Consider the following 15780-nt stretch of genomic DNA (forward strand, 5'->3'; position numbering starts at 1 on the left):
GCCCAGAGCCAGGCAGACCAGACTAAGTTGAAAAGGTGAATCAGCTTGATGAAGCTTCCAGAGGCTTGACTCTGTGCCCTCTGCTGCAAGGCCAGGTTACGGACCAGGGGTTCCCTACAGCACTCTAGGAATTGCAGGTATTTGCCCTGGGGTCCCAGTCAGAAGTAGGCCTGGTAGGCTCAGATGAAGCTGTGATAGAAAGGTGGGTAGGAATCCCAGCCAAGGCTAGTCAGAATCCAAGGGGCAAAGATCCCAATCAAGGCTGAAGTCCTGCACCCGACACAGGAACACAAAGACTAGTCATCAACCAGGGAAGGGTTCACCAGCAAGCAGCAAGCACTGAAAAACTTGCAGACAGAAGGCATGCACCCTGCTCACCAGGTCAATCGGACTCTGATTCCCCTCATTAGTGGGCAGGTGTAGGACAGCCTGCTGGAGCCAGTGGTGCCTGTTTCAGAAGGAGAGTTCACAGACTGTCAGAGGGCATACAGGGTCAAGGGAGAGAATTTGCATTGCAGCTGGGAGGAAACCAACTAAAATCCCAGAGCAGTTATGGAGGCCACAACAGATTCACAGACATTAGGGCTGGAAGGGACCTCGGAAGATCATAGAGTTCAGCCCCCTGCCCCAGGGGCAGGAAGTCAGCAGGGATCATAGGATCCCAGCAAGATAAAACAACAGATAGCTCTGTTAGAGTTCCTGAAGGAACACAGGAATCTGGCCTCACTGGATAAAGCTTGAAATTTCTGCTAAGACTGAAGCCATTCAGAACAACAAGAATACTAGGGAAATAGCCTCTCCCACAACAAAGAATTACCAGGACATGGATGATACTCTGTGTGTCCTTCCACTCACTGTGAAGGAAAAGAAACAGTATAAAGAAATAACTTCCATCTTTTCTATTTGTTTTAATTCTTCATTAAGAATGAAATTATCAAGAGTCTTTAAGACCCATTTTAAAACTAAATAGAATGTTATATACAAATGGGCCAAATTAATGAAATGCCAGGAACTGGAGGAAACAACAGAACCTTGTTACTGAAGTTCTTACCTCTTGCTGAACAGGGATTATAGAGTTTTGAAAGAATTCATATGAGACAAGATTTTTGTGGGCTGCAGAGATGACAGTTTATCAACATGATTGCCATTAGATCCAGAACTCATACTAGCAAAAGCTTAAAAAATGTTGAGATGCAAGAGAAGTAGCAGTATGACCTGCAAGCTAATAGGATATGTAAAACTCTTAACAGATATGTCGTCTCTTTGGTCTATTGATGTTGAGAAGCATCTTAAACTAGAACAAAAACAGGAAAAATAAACAAGGCATAGGAGATAAAGAAATTAATAATGGAGGGAGAGAAAGTTGTGGCAGATATGGCAAAACACTAATCTATAACTGGCAATGTCCAGCCCTAAATGTGAGATGCAGAAGATGTCACAAGAAAGGACATTTTGTATGATGTGCAGATCATTAAGGCTAGTAGAAATAATTCAGGTGGGGGGATAGGACTACGGAAGGCCACTTCCAACAGACCTGGTGTTGTCAGGATCAAAATGACCTCCACATGACAGACAGATGGTCTGTGCTCCTTAAAGTATGCGAACTCAATTTTAGCAGAAGGTGAAGAAGAACATAATAGGAAAAAGACTGTCCCGAGAGGAATTGATTTCTACAAAGATCTCAGATAGACCTTGGCAACAGGTAGCAACAGATTCGCAGATCCGTTTTTCTGGAAGTACACACATATTATTGTAGACTTTTATTTTTCCAGATATAGATTTTGCTCTACTTACAGACCTCTTTGGTGTGGATCATCCAAAAAACTGAAGCCAATATTTGCAAGCCATGGAGTTCCTGAAGTTCTTGTATCAGACAATAGACATGGGTTTACCTCCAATTTATTCTGAGAGTTTGCAGATAACTGATTTTCAACATCAGATTGATAGTCCCTGCTATTTCCAGAGCAATGGAGAAGCTGAGAGTGCAAACTCTGAAACAGCTTCTACATAAATTCATAGATTCACCACACCTTCAGCTCTCCTGTGAAATACGAATTTTCATTTCTCCCTAGGAGAACTTTGCAAAGATTGTGAATGTCCTATGCCTGATGAAGGGTGCCTGTGCCCGAAAGCCTGCAAATAAAGACTTTTTTTGTTGTTGCAAATATCTAGTTGGTCTAATAAAAGATATCACGTCTTCCATGAGCTTTTATTCCTTTTGCCTGTAGACCAACGTGACTACAACCTGGATACCTAGATCCACCTCTTGCACTTCTGATATATCAGTCTATACCACTTACACTGGGATTCTCTACAACTGAACTGCTCATGGGAAGGCTACTTAGGACACACTAACCCATGGCACCAAAAGTGAAAATGTAGATGGCTCAACCTGATGGAATTTAAGCGAAATACTGAACTAAAACTTAGCAGCAAAAACCTTCAATACTAGAAATAGATAGAGCAAAACAACTCCCAGAGCTGCTGCTGCCATGGGACAGAGCTTGGCTCAAAGCTCCTAAATGTATGGAACTGTTTAAAACATGGCATGTAAGATCCTACTTAGCAAAAATTCCCAAAAACCCTCTCTGGAGAAATATGGTTAATCATTGATATTTTCTACCTGAACAAGAGGACAAGATCAGACACTAACAAGGACAGCACTGGACAATGAAAATGAATTCCCTTCTCATGGAAATCTGCAGGACAATCTCAAAAAGTGAAGCTCTACAGAAGCTAACACACGGACATGAATCTCCTCAGAGACTTGACCTTTAAACATACATTTCTGGTTGCATACGTCTGTATTTTTATGTCAGTTTTAAGAGTTACAGTTTATTGTTAATAATCATCTATGAAGATTTGTAATCTAATCCTGATTTTTTTTTTTTTAATAAAGGAAATATAGCATGATCAGATTCTTGGTCTTCACCGCCCACTAGAGAGGATTGGAGTGGCAACATCAAAATTAGAGAGCCCTTGGGGGTGGGGAGTCCAATAATTTGTATTATGATTTCCCTACCACTACAGTGTGTCTGAATTATCAGGTGCTGACCATTCTCATAGTAACCTCTTTTGGTGAAAAAAAAGTGTGTGCGTGTGTGTGTGTGTGTGTGTGGGGGGGGGGGGGTTGTATTAATTCTTTTCATATAAGGAAGCTTTATACCATTTTCCATAGATTTGATATACTACGTAATCATATTTTGCTCAGAGCTGGGAGAGTTTCAGGTACCTAAAAATACCACATTGTTTGAAGTTCCTCTTTGAAATAAAGCAAATAAACCAAATGAGTATTAATGGGATTAAGTATCCTTCTGACATTCGAGGTTGCAGCAGAGAATGCATCAGCATTTTATGGAGAAATTAGAAGATTCTGTGGGTTCTAGTATGGCAGACTGGAAGGAAAGCCTAGGTTTCAGCTCACTGAAGACATGGCCTACAAGACAGTCTCTTTCAGATGCCAAAAATCCCTACAGTCAATCAAGCACAAAGACCCTGTGTTCCCTATAAACTGAGTTCAGCCTAAGTAAAATTTTGAGAAGATGCCTGGCTAAGTATTATGCCTTATGAAATCCACCTAGGTCAGATCCATCTAATCCTCTTTCCCTCATATTGCTCTGTGTACCAGTACAGACTTAAAATCTCAGTTAAGTATCAAACAACGTTGTGAGAACCAGAGCTATCCCAACTCATTATCCATAGGATCCTCAAGGTTAGTTGTTGTAAGTTAACATCTTGCAAAGGGAATTATTTCAAAAGCATGCAATTATTCCTGTATAAGAAACAAAAGGTTAAGTTTTAAGGCTTGCAAGTAGAAATTCAGGAAACTTTCAAGTTTGACCAGTCTATTTAACAGTGCCTATTATTGGAGTTGCAAGGAAAAAGTGTAAAACTACTTCAATTAGATTTTTTCGGTGCTCAACGCCAGCACTGAAAATTAGCTCACGTGCGAAATATGTTTATGTTGAACTGTGCATAAAACAAGTCATTATGTCAAAGTTTCCCACATGATGAGAGTTTCATTAGAGGATAAGAGGGTTATAAAAGCCAAGCCTTGACTGACTCAGAGGCAGCATGACTGCCATGGGAAACTACTAACTGTCTAAGTGAATCACATAACAAAGGACTGAGCTGACACAGCAAAAGAAAGACTCCACTTCCATCATTAGAAAAAGTAAAAACTGAATTTTCTAAATTAGCAAGCTATCCTTTCCCAACAGTGTTATACACAGGGCTACATCTTTCATTTTACATCACTAGCTCATTGGACAGGCATCCTATATTGACCTTTGAGTGTCCAAGGAATTTGACAGCTAATTTTTAAAAACTATTTTTGATGCAATTGATTCTTATTGTATTATGCAGACATAAGCAAATAGTACTATACATACACCTAGAAGAACCTTACATTAAAAAGAGTCAATTATATTGGTTCCCTACAATTTGGTTCAGTCACCCAAAAAAAAAAAATTACCTGCACAGAATGTTAACTATATATAATTCAGATTGAGAATGATTATACAATTTGAAATAAAGATTTAAATTTTAGCATTTTCTAAAATTTTAGAAATTGGAAAACCTGCAAATTAAATATTTGAATGATATATTTTACCAAACTTTCAAACAAGAAATCAAACATTTTTTAAAAGAAAAAAACAAACAAAGATACAACCTACTTCTTTTCCCAGTAAACGTGGCTAACAAAGGAATAATACAAAAGCTGTAAGATCCCACTACCAGCAAGGTCAGCAAGGTAATATCATAGTGGTTTCCTGAATCGGCTGGTGGTGTGAGTGTAGAATTGATGAAATTATTAAAAGAAAAACCAGTTTCTGTGCAACTGCGGAGTCCTCCTGGTATAGTCATTTAAAAAGGATCAAAGCGAGCTTAAAGCCAGAACGACTGCAGCCATGTTACCCCCTCATGTTCCTCCTGCTTGCTCTTAGTGAATTAGAGTGGAAAAAAATTGTAAGCTTCAAGGCAGTAGACAAAATGGATTAAAACAGCTAGCAAATAAGAGGCATCAGTTCGGATACTACTCTGAAAGGAATACATCTCTCTCTGTTATGAAGCAATGAACCTTTTTTCCCCTCCCCTCCTAACAAAGAAAGACAAGAAAGCAATTACAACCTCCATACAAATTTCAAATATGGTGCTAAAACTGAACCACAAAAGTCAACATGGCTGTCAGGGAAACGGAAACAGTTTGGTTATAGGTGAAATAGAGATTAAGCTATGTAAAATTTAATTACCAATTTTTAAAAGCACATGGAAGGTTTCAGTTTAAGGAGAAGGAAATAGTAGAAAAATAAAACTCACAGTTTTAAGGAAATGAGGAACAGACAGAATCTTCAATTCATCCAGAACAGATTTATTTTAAACAACTTAGCATAAAAGCAAATCCTTTCCTTAGTCCTCAGGACAAAAACAGCTGTGACACTGACAGGATATTTGAATCCACTCATTTAAATTTGAATAGCCTTGTTAGATGCGTCATTTTCCCTATTCATGGGTTAAGTTGTGTTCTTTCTGTGCATTTTCCCCTTTCTTAAAATTCCTGCAAGTGCTGAGAGTCTTCATCAATACATGAAGATATTAAGAGAATAAAAGATAGGACCATTAGATTTAGCAATTTTATTGGTGTGCCACCTATCAAGATAGTTTTTCTAGGTGTAAGCAACTTATCAGTTCACAGATATTTTAGGTACAAAAGTAAATATCCACTAAGTTTTGTCTACATTGCACGTTTTGTTTTAAAACTTTGTATGTTACTAAAACTGCTTGATGCACTACTTCAATATTACTGTAGAAATCCCACTCACAAAATTCAGATTTATTGATGCTTATATTAACTGTGTACAAAAACCCCTTCAGAAGTAAGCATCTTGCTCAGTAATACAGGATGGTTTGGTCTCAGAGGCATAGAAGTGATCTTTCAATACAGTTAACTAGTTGTGCCTGTTAAGAAGTTTGTAAAAAAAAGCCCACATTCTGAAGGGACAAAGCCATGAGTCCTTGGTTGAGCAATACAGGCTTCCCTCGCTGAATGTGGATTCTGCATGTACAAATTTGCTCTCATGCAATGACCCTTTTTATACCAAAAATTAATTATATACACAAGGTAAATTCACTCCTATGTGATCGGTGTGGTGCAAGCCCAGTCAGCTGCTCTGTGCAGTGCATTGTGGGAGTGACATGCACCAAAATATATAGCCTCCTGTGTAGATCTGCGCTCCTTGCTTATTGTCTGTATCACATGTTTCTGTAGTTTTCATCCCCATTATAGCTTCTAAGCGTCCCACTAGCTTCTCTCTTACCCCTCTCTGCTGTTGGTGAGTACCAAAATCATCTTGTAGAAGTGGTAGAAATGGTTCTGGGGGTCAGTACAGTCAAAGTCTTGGAATGTATCTCTATTTGTTACATTGTAAAGTGGGTTCCCTTTATGTGAATTCGAGTTATACGCCGTTTTCCAGAAAAGCATGTACAGCATAAAGCAAGCAAAACCTTTAGTCCCAAGCTGACCTCAAGGAATTTTGTTTTTCAACCAAGAATGATGCGGCCCCAGAGAAAGACTTAAAAACTGACAAAATACTTACAATTATTGCTGCAAGTACTTTGCTCACTCTGAGTGCTACTGACTGAAGAGATGCTAGGTGTTCTTCTGAGTACTGGCACTTTGGATTTAGGAAGCGATTTTCCAGAACTAGACCAGGAAGCTGGAGAGTTTCTCACAGGTGCAGAAATCCCTCTTGGAGAGGATCCCACTCCTATTAATTTAAGAGAGAAAAAAACACTTCAGTGACATTTACCACTAAGTACAAGGATAAATTTGTCCCTAAATAAATGCATATACAGACAGTTTTAGGCCACTTTGATATGATTTATTGTACACAATATATTAAAAAGGACATACCAGCTTCAACATTTTAGTCCAATTTAGGCTTGCCCTGACAAATCTTCTACAATACAAAGAGGAAGCATGGAAGCTTCAAGTTCCAAGTTTTAGCTACCCACTGAATACAGGATAAAAACAGTTTGCCTAGATCGAAAACACCAACCTCTCAAATCAGACTGCTTTTGTGCAAGTGCTCATCTTCCAACAACAGAAAATTCTACAAGTTAACTGCAAAAGGCATAGTTCTCTGTAATGGAAGCCCTAAATGCAGACTACCTCTACCTCAGAAAAGGGCTCCAAAAGGGCCTTTTATCCCCTATGCTTTCAAAATATTTCCCCTAATAGCTGATAATAGGAGGGAGGCTGATTGTTATCTGTTCCTACATGCCGATTGCTAATGAGGGACAGTTAAAACCAACAGGTATTGTACTTGGGAAAGTAAAATTAGCCATGCAAGAGTAAAATCAATGCAAACAGTGAATAGAAGCAGCAAATGATACTGTAACTCACACAATTGCTTAAACAGTTTCTAAACTGTTTTGCCAAGCCAAAAATCTTTAAATCATGTTGCCATTAATAGCTGTACTGGCAAGCATGTTTTTGAATAAAATGCCATATGGTATCAATTAGATTGAACAAAGAAGTGCCTGAAACGTTAACTCCACTCTTATGTAACTGAATAAATTACAGGTCATTTTCAGATATTTTTATTGTGGTCATAACTAACAAAGACAACTCTTACACATGGACAATTTGCAATTTCACATATGTTTAGCCAACTAGACTTCCAGAACCATTCCTTAAAAATTGACTAATTCAGATTAAATTATAACAGCCTAGAAAAATGGAAGTGTATAAAGGTTCCTTGCTTTCATCTTTAATAAAATGAAAAATCTTGTTACATTTTTGTTAGATTTTCAGTACTTTTTAGCTCTATTACTTTATAGCCAGTTTATAGTGCTCCAATTTATATAGGCATGCCAATAGTCCAGGTTGCTCTTGGATATCAAATATTAAAGAACGAAGACTAGTATAAAGATAAAAAAATGCTTTAAGATTTTTTTAAAGGGTAGGAAACCTTTCTCCCCTTTAAATCTAATATACACAATTTCAACACTAGGTGGTGCTGTATGACTGCATATGCAGTGTCAAGACAAAATGACTACCAATTCATTTAATATTTAATTTTAAGCAATGCTTATCTATACATTTTTACTTGCTTTTGCATTACTGAACCTACATAAATTGAGAGCAGTGATGAAGCAGTTGTTCCACTATAAACTCTAGTTATAATCATAAATCAGAATCTCAGTGAAATCAAACTGATCTTGAAAAAAATCCACAGCAGCAAAGATATTAAAAAGAAGGGGTGAAATGTATTTTAGCAAGTGTATTACCACTTATTTTGGTGTTAGTATTGGTTTTCAGATTTTTACTTTCAGGAAACACACGCAAGGACATTACACTTTTCAATTAAAAAATTCTGAAATGTGGCAAAACACTTGGTTTGAGAATTTACCTAATAGGCAAGTAAAATGCCAGCAACTTGAAGTATTGTACATACGAGAAAAGCTTAACATTTGAAACATTTGTAAGTTTTTGGAATTTCTACGGGTGTCTGAATAGCACTGCAAAACCCTCATTTGGTAAAGACATAATTTGCATTTGTAATATTTAAGTCAAATACGTATTTCATAAAATAATACTTCAGAACTTATGGAACTGTATAAACAGTGTAAACTGAATTTGCAATATTTTAAATACACTAAACTTTATAACAAAGGGGAAAAAATCATTTGTTTAGCTAGCCACCAGTTATGTCTTAATGTTCAGAGCTGAGGATGCCATGCATCTTATCACAGTATATGTAGCACCTAAAAGATGTTCTACAAATGTCCAAAAACTAATGATACACGATTCTGGACCTTATGAATAAGCCAGTCTCTGATATGACACTACAGCAGGGGAAATTCAGGTTGGATATTAGGAGGAATTTTCTGACTATGAGGGTGGGTCAAGCATTGGAACAGACTACCCAGAAAGCTGTGGATGCTATCCCTAGACATTTAAGAAGAAGTTAGACACTTGGCTGGAAAGGTTTAGGATAAGGATGTTTCTGCCTTGAACAAGAGGCTGGATTGACGAGGTGACCTGATGGTGTTTGTTTTCACTTTGCTTTCCTGTGATACTATGACAAAAATGGAAACTAGTCCAGAGGGAAATTAAGATCATCAAGATTATGATGTTATTCAATAGATAAAATCTAGAGAATAGCATGAGGAAGCAGTTTTTAACTGCTATGGCTTAAAAATAAAAAACAAAAAGAAAACCAAAGAGAGGGACAACCATCATCATTACCTGTTGGAATAACTACACAGTAGCAAGTAGTCTAGAGATCTGTCAGACTAAAATGAAATTACTCCAGGAAGCTCCTCAGTTCCATGAAGACAGGTAACTGCCCAAAGCATTTCCAAATGTCCATAAAGGAATGGAGCTATACTGCTTTCCAGCAAGGCATAGACAACATGAATCCCTGCATGCCTCAGCTTCTGGAGGTTCCCAAAGACAACTGTGCAACACTCATTCACTCTCTGCCCCACTTTGGGATGTCAGAGGATTGAGCAACCTTCCCCCAGCCCCACCTATGATGTTGTGCTGGAGGGGGCAGATGGTTCAAGAAAGGTTTTACAATGAAACCCTTCAAATATACCCCTCTGTTTTCTGAGGGTGATTTTTAAAATCATTTCCTCAGGTATGAACGTCTGCACCCCAGGTTGCTTATACCACTTCAAAGGCACTTGGAGAACTTCAAACAGGACCTTTGTCAATGGCAGAGAACTTCTGACAGTTGAAGGAACAGGACATCTTCAGCTCACTCCCACTCTCCACCGCCCATCAAATCCCAACTCAAGTTTTTCATCTGCAATAATGCTGTGATTCTCAACCAGGGTTCTGGGGCACCTAGGGGTGCCATAAGATCTTTTGAAGGGCTCCAAAAGGTGTGAGAAAGCAAGAGCAGTTTCAGGCTCCTCCCTGCCTGGTTGCTGCTCAGCCTCTCTGCAAGGAGATAAAGCAAAGTGATAAATTCATTTTTAAAATGGGGCAACGCACAATTCACAAGTTATGGAGGAGTGCCTTGAGTCAAACAAGAGGTGCCCCACAGCTAGGAAGAGGGAGAATCACTGCCTTAATGACTATAGGCTTGTGTTCTTGTTTTTGTTTTTTAAGCTGGTATATTGCCAACTTTGAAACAAAGGGAATCTCTGTGTATAGATACTGGATCTATGGGAATTGATGCTTATATTCCAAATGGGAAGCAGTAAGTATGGGTCTTTTGTATTAAAGGTTGTTCATTATTAATACCATAGTAAAGCAGCTGTTAAACTAAAAATTAACATTAGGGAGAGATGCTACTAATTTTGAAGGTCAAGCATCATTTACACATGCCACCTTTAAACATTTCAAATCTAGGAGTCATCAGCAAGAGCACAAGTCTTGAGGATTTCAGAACTGGGAATCTGTGTAGACTAAGCCTGTGCACATGCATGCACACAAACACACAACTTTAGTTTGCAGCCCTAAAGGAAAATATTTAAAATTCAACATGAAAGAAACAGGTTTTGAACATAAATGGCTTTACACTTCCTTAATATTAACTTCAGAATTATGTTTTTCTACAATTGCAAACCTACCTTGGAAATGCTCAACTTGTTCAGTAATTTGGAGCTGGCAAACCATATCCAGTTTTGACGTACAGAAAAGATCTTATCTACAAGAGGGACACAAGTCTGGGTTTTCCATGATACAGCTTCAATAGATAAAGAGCAGTGTTGTGCATGAAAGCACAAGGGAACAGCCACATCTACCAAAAATAACCTTTAAACATTCTTATAATTGTATGAGATTGTTAAGAAAGCGTAATAAATGCAGCAGCATAATTAATACTTAACAGTACGCTGCAAGTTCCCTTGCTTATTAAGTATCCCTTGGATATCAAGTACTGCTGTACTATATTTCAAGTTCAAATCTCACTTTGAGCTAAGTGAAGTCATCCATGAGCACAGTAGAAGTACTTTGCAGAAACAAATAGTTGGTTGGGATCTCACATATAGCACAGGCGACAGCAGCAATAAGAGTTAAAGAATGCAGCTGACTTCATAAAATCCTATTACTGTACAAAAAATAAAAATGAAAGATGCAGACAAAAATTAAAGTCATTTTGGCTATTACATGTTAGCTTAGAGAAACATGTCAGACAAGAAGAGTTAAAAACTGCCACTATCCCTCTAAAAACGTTCGTTTATACTAAAGTCTGATCAGCTAAGGGATACCATGATGGATCTGTCACAACCCAAAGGGTGTGATTTTTGTTTTTGTGTGCTTCAGCACTGCTAAATTGTCCCCGCTAAATTACAGCTTCCTTGCACGGTGGAGTTTTCTGCTGCAAAAGAGAACCCCAGTGCAAGGGAGAATTCCCCGCCAATTTGAAGCTTTCTTTGCAGGGTGCATTTCTTTGTTGCAGCACAGACATGCTCGTTCCAAAGAGTTCCCGCCATTTGTATGCTAATTTGAGTCCCATTATTGGTCAGTTCTAAATTATTCCCCCGTGGCGGCTAGTGATTGGCTTGCTAGCCGTATAAAGGGCTTGAGTGGTTTCCGCCCAAGTTGGAGGACTCCACGAACACCAGGAGGAGGAGACTTCACGCTGTGTGAAGATCTCTAAGCACTGCGGATCCTTACGGACCCAGCGCATTTCAAGCAGGCAACAGAGGTCTGATCAACCTCTAGCCTCTCCCCGTCGTCGATCGCAGCCCAGACGTATCCCTTCCTGCGCGCAAAAGAACCGGACCCACGGAGCCTAGCAAACTTCATGTGAGTGAATCCAGAGCTCTTCTACCCGGGTTCGAGTCCTGCAGGTTTATCTTCCCGTCGCCGAAAACCCCTTGCAACGTACCCTCGTGTTTTACATCTTCCCATTGCCGAAAACCCCTTGCGATGTACCCTTGTGCCCTGCAGGTTCGAGTTTTGTTTTGTTGTCTGTCTGTAACCGCAACTCAAGCAAGTTTTCCAGCCTACACCACTGCCATCTCGGTGTAAGTAAACAATCTTTTAAACTACCGCTAAGCGTTTGTGCCTAATTCCAGCTCGACAGCCTTCCCTCTCCGACCCGGCGTGCCCGGGCTGCTGGCCACAGCCCGTGTGCAGCACGGAAAAGGGCTTGGGTCTCTCCCGGCCTGCACAGGATCAAAGAACAACTTACATGCATCAGAATCATTATTGAATTAGCCTTCTACAACATCATTTTGGTTTATCTGTAAGTTGTTACAGAAGTGTTCCTCCTTGGCACAGGTCATCAGGACCCAGTAGCACCAGGCCAGAAATGTAATAGGGTAGCCAGCAGCCATCCATGTACATGTTTGCATATTACTTCCTCCTGTAAGTTAATGTTATCAAAAACTGGGACACTGGCCATAAGTTCCAAAGGGCAACATGTTATTATTGAAAATAAAGGTGGTTCAGGGATAGAAGGGATGGTTGGAGTGGGGGAGGGAAGGGTTCATTCCTCCTCCCACCGACAGCCCCTTTCAAAATGAACCTTTGGAGCACAGAGTAAACGGCAGTGGGGCAGAAGAGTACTCATTTTCTCTGCCTCTTCTACTGTTCCGTTTTCAGTGTGGGAAGGCCACAGCTAATCAGAACCTGATAACAACAAAAACCAATAAAACAAGCTTTGCTGGGGCAAGGTACAAGACATAGCTATGATTTGCAGGAACAACAGCTATTTGGGAAATCAGCTCTGGCCTACAGATATTGTTGCAAATAAGATATCATGCTTCAATTTTATTTAGAATAGACAAAAGCTGATAGATTCACATACTGATATCTGGTCATTGTCCTTAAGTGTAGAGAGCGCCATAGGAGAATCAGCCAAACTGTGATACAAGTGAAGTCCAGATATACTGGATCCTTAGGCTTTCCACTGATCTCCTTTTCCCTACTGGAATATGGGTGCAGAAAGACTCCATCCAAACTGGATCTTTTTTCAAGTTAGTGTAAAAAAAAAAAAAATATATCATCAAGCTGCTTCATGGTTCTGACCACTCAAGTTTTTGTTGGCAGTGCTATCAGGATTTTTCTCAGAGCCCAAAGGAAAAAATCCAGCTCTCAAAAAAAGTTAGCCAGATGTAAATCAAGAGGCTTTTGATAGCCTGAAATTGCTTTTTTAGTCTTGCTTACAGGTATTGGGTACCAGTTTTCCATTTTATTGGACTAATTTGTCATAGATTTACATGAGAAGGAAAGGGCTTGCTGTGACAGTCATTAAAAAAAGAAAGAAAAAAAAAGTTATTCTTAGAGAAAATTCAAGGGTAAAAAAATAAATAAATAAATGTATCCTATCCCAGCAAATGTCTGTAAATAATCAAACAGTGATTGAGTACCAAAAAATTCCTCTGCTGGAATTGAGTTCATACTTGAGATACTTTGCTTCATAAGGAAGAGTTTCTCACAAGCACAGATGTATTTTCAGATGATATTAATGCCTGTCCTCTTAGTACCCGCCTCAGCACATACAATTACAATATACACCCTGCTTCGGGTGCTGCACGTTAAAACCAAGAATGTGCCAGCTCAAGTTATTGTGTACAAAAAGCCTGGGAATATGCCAGGAAGGCTTGAGGATATTGGATCCCATGGTGCATAGTCAACTAGAATGGACAAAAATAAAATCTGCCCAAATTGAAAAATTCTCCCTTCTTGAATCTGGGAGTCCGTGTATTTTATTTTATTATACTTTCTATTGCTAGGGTATAAAGTATCAATTTTATCCTAGGACTATTAAATCTGGCCTCAAAAAGCCTTTTGGCACAGAAGGAAGTTCAAATCTACCCAAGTAATTGATACAACTTTGAGAACCTGATCTACTTTATATTTGAGACCTGTGATCTGAACAAAACAATTTTACTGCTCGTTTACTTAATTTCATTTCCTTCAACTCATTTCACCTCCAAGAAGAAAGAATGACCAGTCCATTCTAACTCCATTTTTCTTCCACAAATGTTGAGGCAGGACAACAGTAGCAGCAGCATCTATATAAATAAGGAGAGCAGAGTACCTCCGACTGACACGGGGAAAAAAAGGGTCATGTTTGTCACTCCATGACTGTTGGATGCTACCTTCCCTTGTGGAGGCACCCAGTGAGATTCTTCCCAAGGACTGTAAATCAACTGGTTCTGTTATGCCGAGGCCAGACTAGCCGATTATAAATTAAATGTCCAGAAAGACAACATTAATTAATCTTTGCAGAAATGCTGCATTGACCAATGAAGAGAGATCCCAGAGGCAGTATTTGGTACAAAGAGAGCTTTAGGAAGAGTTGTTCATTTTTTTCCCCTTGTTCATTTTTTTCCAGTTTTTCAACTGGATCAGCAAAGGGAGGGGGGGAAGCAAAGAGATGAGAAGACTTCAAATCTCTTAGTTAGGGCACTCAGAATAATCATTATTTCTTAAAGTCTTAGGAATATAGGAATGCTTCCTTCTTTGCTTCACATTGGATTGAGGCAAAATTTAAGAGATATGAAAGACTGAAATAGCTTCAGGAAGGTCAGGGGAGAACAAGCGACTAAAACCATGAGTTACACTCACGTCCATCTGCAATGAGACATCTGATTTCAAGTTATTGAAAAGGCATACTGCAGAGCTCAGAAAGAATGGTTCATTCTAGAGCCCTTATCTGCCGAAGATAAACTGACACAGATGATGTGGCCATTAAAGAATTTAGTCGAGGTATGATTAGCCACCTCCCCTCACGCCTTACAGTGAAATTCAAGGGTTGATGCCATTCTTACTGATAAGTTAGCTGAAGCCCACATTAATGATATTCAAAAGGAACTTCAACACAGAAAAAAAAATCAGGATATCAACAGGTGCCCGTCAGTTTCAGTTCTATAGTAAACTATCTCAATGTTTAAGGGAAAAGGAGGACTCCACAGAAGATAATAGTTAGTGTAACTTCGCACGTAGCATCCACGAAAATGAGCATGGTTGGACTACAATAAAAGATGCTCTCCCTTCACCCCATGTGGGGTGAAAGGAGAGCAAGTGAGCTGAAGCTACAAGTTCCTTTAGCCATACACAGTTTTGTGCTAATCTTTCTGCTTTGTGTTTTCCATTTTATATTTGAGCCAGCATGTTCATGGGGAAGGGGATGAATGTATGTGTAGACTCTAGAGTATGGCACCTGAGAACTTATTTTTGACACAGGATTTCACTCCATGTACCTGGAAATAGTATATTGTCCTCTAACAGTGGAAGAGGCTCTGGGTGTTTATAGACATGCTCGGGGGAGGGGGGAGGAGCAGGGGGCAGGGAGGGCTTTAGAGTGGTTCTGAGAGCTGCTCTACTTAAAAAGGGCCCGCAGTGTCATGTGTATCGGTGTCCCTGCACTGAAAAAATGGCAGCTTAGGGGCTTTAACTAAAAGTTTGTTGAACCAGCTTTAGTGTAAAGCACCCCTGCTGCTATTTGTCAGTACGGGAATGCTGACGATACATGTAACACTGGAGTACATTATTACGACGTTTGTACTCTGCATCTTCCCTTTCCTATTTTCTGGCAAAAGACTGGGAAATTCCCTTTGTAGTAGTCTGTCAGTGTAACAGTAAGTGGCCCAAGAAGTCTCATTGGAACAAGAAGTTCCTCAGGAAGGGTGTACTACATCCATTAAACCAGTCAAAGACGGTAATTTTTCATCCCTGTGTATTGGACTCAGAGTCAGGCAAATGACATTTTACACTTAAAAAGGAAATATTACGAGTCCCTCCCACCCTGTATGGGGGTCTTGTCTTTCCTCATTTTCTCCACCACAATTCTTGATAACACTTACCCT

The 15780-nt window shown here is 39.3% G+C and overlaps 1 protein-coding gene across 7 annotated transcripts in view; it reads right to left on the bottom strand.

Moving 5' to 3' along the window:
- MTUS1 (microtubule associated scaffold protein 1) overlaps nucleotides 1–15780 on the bottom strand; it is a 164092-nt gene that overhangs the window by 91295 nt on the left and 57017 nt on the right. For 5 of the 7 annotated variants that reach the window (XM_025207540.1, XM_006015860.3, XM_025207524.1 and 2 more), the window contains one exon: nucleotides 6597–6767. In XM_025207540.1, the coding sequence (XP_025063325.1) occupies nucleotides 6597–6767 (171 nt within the window). Of the gene's footprint in view, nucleotides 1–4676; nucleotides 4942–6596; nucleotides 6768–10587; nucleotides 10649–15780 lie in introns of those variants that run through there. The other 2 variants (XM_025207547.1, XM_025207556.1) reach the window with 2 other exon arrangements.

This window comes from Alligator sinensis, unplaced genomic scaffold (assembly GCF_000455745.1).
Source record: "Alligator sinensis unplaced genomic scaffold, ASM45574v1 scaffold528_1, whole genome shotgun sequence".
Taxonomy (NCBI): domain Eukaryota; kingdom Metazoa; phylum Chordata; order Crocodylia; family Alligatoridae; genus Alligator; species Alligator sinensis.